The 6,850-nt window shown below is 42.3% G+C and overlaps 1 protein-coding gene across 1 annotated transcript; it reads left to right on the top strand.

Annotated features, from left to right (window-relative positions):
* The first annotated feature begins 1,357 nt into the window (after nt 1–1,357).
* Nucleotides 1,358–2,186, top strand: LOC108849103 (NDR1/HIN1-like protein 12). Its single transcript, XM_018622607.2, has one exon. It carries the CDS (start codon nt 1,497–1,499, stop codon nt 2,121–2,123), a length of 627 nt encoding a protein of 208 aa, XP_018478109.1. The 5' UTR covers nt 1,358–1,496; the 3' UTR covers nt 2,124–2,186.
* Nucleotides 2,187–6,850: the final 4,664 nt, after the last annotated feature.

Below are 6,850 nucleotides of genomic sequence, written 5' to 3' on the forward strand. Positions count from 1 at the left end.
AAGTAACTTTTACATATTTAATTTTTTCAAAAACATTTATAGCTAGACCTAACATAAGCCATCTGAAAAATACTCATTCTGTTTCATATTAATGTCATTTTAATATTTTGTTGTTACATAAAAAATGTCATTCTATAATTTCGATGTAACTTATATTTGTTTTCATTAATATTAATTGCAAAACATATTGATTTTATAAATAAATTTATTTAAAATGCTATTAGTTAGATAGATAACATTAATGAAAATATAAACATATTTTAGTCAATTTATTAATACATGTAAATTTTTTTTAAGTAACATTTTTGTGAGATGAAATGAGTAATTGATTATTTAACTGAGTGTTCTTTGAAGTATTAACCTCCACGGATTATATGATTAACAATCGATATCCGATGTAATGTTATATAATATTGTGAACATTTCGTTAATTTTTTATTAGATCTCAAATATCACAAAACTCATATAAAATAAGATGTGCCATATTTTTATTTTAAAAATATTCTACCGAACCCAACCATAAAACGACACGTCTAACACCGGAAACAAATTTATCTTTGAACTGAATTCTTTTGATTTACAAAATTGCTATATCAGAATAAGAATATGTGCACATGACTCGTGTTTTTTTAGACTCGAGTTCTAATTAGTTTTTTTATTACTATCCACAAACGCAGTTTTTACGGTTGGTAATAGTTAACAATATTTCAAAACAATCATACAAACTACTATAAATAGTTTCAAACCGTTTTAAACCTTTTAAAATCAAAATTGATTCAGCTAACATTTACGATTGCAGACAGTTTATAGATGGATAATTGTTATATTTTATCACAATAGTATGTTTTTATATTTTATAATGTTACAATATGTTTATATTGCTAATTTATTATTAAACCGTTGCAATATCTTCTAATCAACCACTCACAAGTGTTCCGCAAACACAACAATTTTTAAACGTTGTGTGAGTCATATAAAATGCTAAATAATGTTTGAAACTGTAGCTATCCCCGTCCAGAAATTTTCACACCCGCACTGAACCAGTCGTACCCTAAATAATTATACCAAAATAATAAATCCAAAAAATAGACTCAGTGTATTTTAACAGAATCAATCATGAGGGAAACTTCCATCACCGCAACTAAATAAAATAAAATAAATTTGACAAGCCAGCTAAAAGCTCCACTATATGTCAACAAATTAACCATTATGCATAACATCTTATTCTTTTTGAGCATACGCATGTTCACATTCATTTCTACTATTGCTACAAAATAATCTATTGAAAAAGATTAGATAAGAACTTAAATGAAACTATAGTTTAAACACAACGCGCATAGTACATATGCCATTATTACATACAATTTGGAATATAAATATACACAACCATCTTCGTCAGACGAATTGTTTTCCTCCCATCATCACTAGTCACGACCAAACACAAAAAGGAAGAAAGAGAGGCACACACACGGCAGTGGCAGAACCGTAAATAGAAGATGTCGAAAGATTGTGGTAACCACGGTGGCGGCAAAGAAGCAGCTGTCCGGCGAATCTGCGCCGCCGTAATCGCCTTTATCATCATAGTTCTAGTCACCATCTTCCTAGTTTGGGTCATACTCAGGCCCACTAAGCCAAGATTCGTCCTCCAAGACGCCACCGTCTTCGCCTTCAACCTCTCGCAACCAAATCTCCTCACCACAAACTTTCAAGTCACATTCGCATCTCGTAACCCTAACTCCAAGATCGGAATCTACTACGACCGTCTCCACGTCTACGCTACTTACCGGAACCAGCAGATAACTCTCCGGACAGCTATTCCTCCGACGTATCAAGGCCACAAAGAAGATAACGTCTGGTCTCCGTTTGTTTACGGAACCGCTGTTCCGATCGCTCCGTACAACTCCGTCGCGTTGGGAGATGAGCAAGGTCGTGGGTTCGTAGGGTTGATGATACGAGCCGATGGGCGCGTGAGGTGGAAAGTAGGGACGTTGATCACAGGGAAGTATCATCTACATGTTCGGTGTCCGGCTTACATCAATCTTGGAAACAAAGCTGCTGGTGTTCTTGTCGGCGATAGCGCCGTTAAGTATACATTGGTTACTAAATGCAGTGTGAACGTTTAGAACTTTGACGGAGTTAATTGTAAATCTACTTACGTTGAAATAAAATGGAGGATTGGGTCTGCTTTTTTTGTGTGTTTCTGTACTTGTTCTTTTTTTGTTTTTATCTTTATAAGTTTACTACTTCGTAATCACCAATAATACTGTGACCACAGCATAGAAGACAGTAACTCAGTAGGTTCCGCTGTTGAGTTTATAGGACATATAAAATATCATAGCAGCAATATCTAGACTTTAATTTCTTCAAGTTGTAAAAGACAATGTGAAGAGGAAGAGAAATTTACTCCCACAGACACTTTCTTCTTTGCCAATTACACGTTAAGACACTTGTGTTGCATAACACACTTTCTTCTGATGAAATGACTCTAGCACCCTTCTCTTTGTGTTTAACAGGATTTAATCGATGTCTAACCAGACCAATTAATCGATGTCTTGCTCTTCAACTCTTCAATCTAACCAAACCAGATTCTCCTCACATATCGTTCCTATTTACAAACTAAAAATATCTTTCAAATCAATTCAATATTTTTTGGCTCTTATTTTGAAAAACAATTGACGACCTTTTGATACAGATTCCAAGAGAAAACCCTAATTCTGTTTTTCAGAGAAATCGACGACGAAAGACTGAGAAACCGGAGACCTTTCTTCATCCTCTAATCTCCGACATTCCTCACCGATTTCTGTTCGATTTCTCCCAGTTTCCGGTAATCGTACTCACCGCCGTTCACCTCACCGAACTCTGTTTGCTGTTTCCTCCGATTCGAACTTCTCTTCTCCCCTCTGTTCAGCCGGCCGTTGATTCTAAACTCTGAGAAGAGATGGAAGGTCAGTTCCGTTTATTCTAATCGACCCTCTGTCGCCATCGATTACTAATCCTTGCCCCCTAACTAATTGCATGTTTGTTTCAGATTCTTCAGATGACGCCGTTGACCACCGTCTCCCCGTGAGGCTCTTCGCGACCGATAGATTCCCCCGTCGTCGGTTGAATATCTACTCACGGCCGAACATCCTAGCTTTCCTCCGTCACACTCTCAAAGGCTCCCAGGAGTTTGAGAAGATTAGGAACTCCTCGTTCGGAAAGCTGTTCGATCTCCCTCTGCGACAGTGTCCTATTTCCTGCAAGCTCATACACTGTCTCCTCTCTCGTCAGTTGATCTTTACTGAAGAACACACGCTTCGCACCGTTTTTGGTGGTTCCCCCCTGAAGTTTGGTCTTGAAGAGTTTGGGACCATAACTGGTCTTAATTGTGGAGACTTTCCCGACGGCTACGAACCACCGGATCACAACCAGAAGGCTTCAAACAAAGAGAAGAGCGCAAACAAAGACCCGATGTGGAGGAAGCTTATTGGGAAGTACAACAACATCACCATAGCTGACCTAGCGGACGAGCTTGAGAATGATGAGGAAATGGATGAGTGGAGGCGTATCCGGATTGCCCTCATCATTCTCGTGGATGGAGTGTTGATTGCCTCCCATCAGATCCACCAGCCCACGCTTAGGTACGTCCAGATGCTAGAGGACGTAGATGCGTTCCTTGAATTCCCTTGGGGTCGTGAATCGTTCGTCCACACTGTCAGGTGCATGAAACCACCCAAGTGGGAGAAAGGCAAGCCGGTTGCAGACCCCGTAGGTTTGCTTGTCGAGAAGCTTAAACAACACTCATTCCGTCTGACCGGTTTTCCACTAGCACTGCAGCTACTTGCTTTCAGAGCTATCCCGTTGCTGCTGTCGAAAATCCCCGCTCCTGACAACGAACTTACTATCATGGATCTCACAGAGCCACATTTTCCCAACCACCCCTCGATTGAGCTAGAATCGGTTTTACAAGTTGAAGAAGACCCCTCTGTAAGTATATATTTTTCAATAGTTGGTCTAATTCATGTTTTCTGTTCTCTGCTGCAGTTTCCTTTTTTAATGATTTGTGTTCTCTGCTTCAGCTCGTTGTGTCGCCGAGCATCCCAATCGTACGGGGACCACAATCTCGCTGGGGTGTATGGCAAAACGTACTGGTTGACGAGAAGGTGGCTTACATGGAGCAGCTGATAGGCAACAACCATTGTTTCACCAAACATATGTGGCCTGGAGGAGACAGCTCTGTCCCTGTGTTCAAGGTTACTCCACCAGAACCTGAAGAACCTCCCCACAAGAGGCACACAGTCCCGAGGAAAAAAAAAGAAACGAATCTCAAGCCTAGGAAAGTCTCAAAGAAAAAGAAACAGTCTTCCACCACATCACAAAGGCGCATCACCCGCTTGTTTGCTGCATCATCTTCAACCCCCGGTCCTTCAAACCCCGGTCCTTCCACCGAGTCGTTAGAAGCAAGAATCATTTCTCTGGAAGCCATTGTCCCAGAGTTGAAGGAAGAAATCACCGTTCTGCAAACAAACGTAGCCACAACCAAAGCATTCAATGAGCGTCTTAAGGCTCGTCTGAACTCTCTTTGTAATCGCAAGCGTAGAAGGAGCACAACTGGAGCTTTACTTTCCCAACTTGTCCATAAGCATCGTCGTAAGAGCACACCTCAAACTCCACAGAAGAAGCAGGTAACAATCTTCTCTCAATCATTTTCATTGATAGAACATCCAGTTCTTACATGATTCTCTTTGAACATTTATTCTCCTTTGTCCTCTTTAATGTTTTTCTTAAAGCCGGAACAGCGGACGGAGGACTACTTTGTGGGTTCTCAATCTCCTATTGTCAGTCAATACCAGTTTCATCAACATCTCAGCAACACTGCGTGTCCTGACCACCACTCTTCTCCTGACCACTCCTCACCTCCCCACCACGCCCCCAACCACCATTCCACTGACAACACAACCTCCTCTGACCACCAAACCAATAACCACCAAACACCATCCCTCTTACCTTCACCTAACCACAACGTCAACCCAGCCACCTCTGACCAACAAACCCATGACCACAATTCACCATCTCCTTCGCTTTCCGATCCAGCCAATTCACCCAACCACAACTCTCCTAACCACCACGTCGCAGCATACCCGGAACCACCTCTGCCAATAAGCAACCACAACTCCCCCAATCACGAGCCACACAACTCTTGTTCACCCGAACATGGGAGTGCATTTCAACCCAAAGAGGATCTGTCTGACCTCGGAGCTTTCTCACCACTAGCTTCTGCCCAGCTTACAGACTCTCCAAGAACAACTAAGCATGTCTCTGCGCACACATCCCCCACCCACCAGCCCCTATCTAATGCATTTATCCCCACTCAAGGAAGTCCTTCACAACACTTCGCTCTAATAGGTACTTTACCCCAGTTTGACTCTACCCCTTATGAGAAACCAACCCCTCTAGAGCTCATGTCCGGACCTGATAGACTTCGAACATTGTATGATTCCTCATCGCTTCTCCACTCTGCTCCTCCACGTTTGTCCCCCTCATCTGATCACACCATGTCACCCCGCCTGCCTTCTGTAACCACAACTCCCTTCTGCTCCCCTATCAAGCCTGCGGTCTCCCCACAAGGTTTTTCAGAACACTCCTCCTCACCAAATGCCTTTGCTGCAACTGCATTGCTTAAAGGGTCAACCAGTACGTTTCTGTCAACACCAACCAAAACCCCTGAGAAGGTACCTGTTCTTACACATCCTTAATATGCTTTTGGGTGGTGATTAGATATTGATTTGTTCTGTCAAACAGGGCAAAATATGCGACGGAAGAGAGAAGGAGGTCAGTATCTCTAGCTCACCGGACACTCAAGTACTAAGGGTGGTTTGCGAAATCAATGTATTCCTCCTTAATCTCACTCTTCCATCCTCAACACATTATAATTTTTTGGTGTTTCCATCTGTTACTGTGCAGGCACAGACAAGCGATCAAGACGTTTGCGAACTTAGTGACTCCTCGCCGGCAAGAAAAATAGAGCGACACTCACCATCTGTAGAGGAGAAGGAGCTACATCAAGCACTCTGCCGACCTGATTTCTACCATCATTTACTCATCGCTGATCCACCGGTTGAGCTGTGGACCCTGTTTTCAAAAACTCTGTCTTCTAGGAAAAATGTGTAAGTACCCCCACCCATAGTAATCAACATATCTATAGCCATTAGTTTTTTCATGGGAATGACCCTCTTTTTTGTGCATCATGCCTGGCAGCTTCCACATCACCCCATCTAAGCTTGATTTTGACAATCAATTCCTCCTACAGCTAGCCACTCCCACTCAATGGACAAGCTCACTGGTGAGTACGAATTTACTAATCAAGTGCATATTTCCACCTTTCCCATTTTGCAATGTGGTTTTATAACCATTATCTTGTCCTACTTTCAATGCAGCACATGCGTGTTCTAATGCACATGCTGGCAGAGCACCATATGGAGGTCCTTAAGTGTTTCAATGCTTCTTTCACAAGCCCCGTCTTGACCTCATTGATGATGTCAAAAGACCGACAATTCCAAGCCGCTGTCAGGAAAGATAGGATCCGCTGGGACCCTCGACTAACCCAACTGATTAAGCTCCCTGGTCAGACCTGGATGGAAGAGGTTCACACGGTGTACACCCCTATGATATTGGAAGACAGGCATTGGGTTGGGTTGGCTATAAAGCTCGCGGATGGACATGTTCAAGTTATGGACTCACAGCCCAGCTTGTACGACGACGGAAAGGTCCTAGGCTTCATTAAGCCTATTCTTCAGATGCTCCCATATCTCCTCCGCTATGTGGCAAAGTACACCTCCCGTAATCTGTTACCTTTTACATGGGAGCGCAT

The sequence above is a fragment of the Raphanus sativus genome, unplaced genomic scaffold (assembly GCF_000801105.2).
Source record: "Raphanus sativus cultivar WK10039 unplaced genomic scaffold, ASM80110v3 Scaffold1770, whole genome shotgun sequence".
NCBI classification, from domain to species: domain Eukaryota; kingdom Viridiplantae; phylum Streptophyta; class Magnoliopsida; order Brassicales; family Brassicaceae; genus Raphanus; species Raphanus sativus.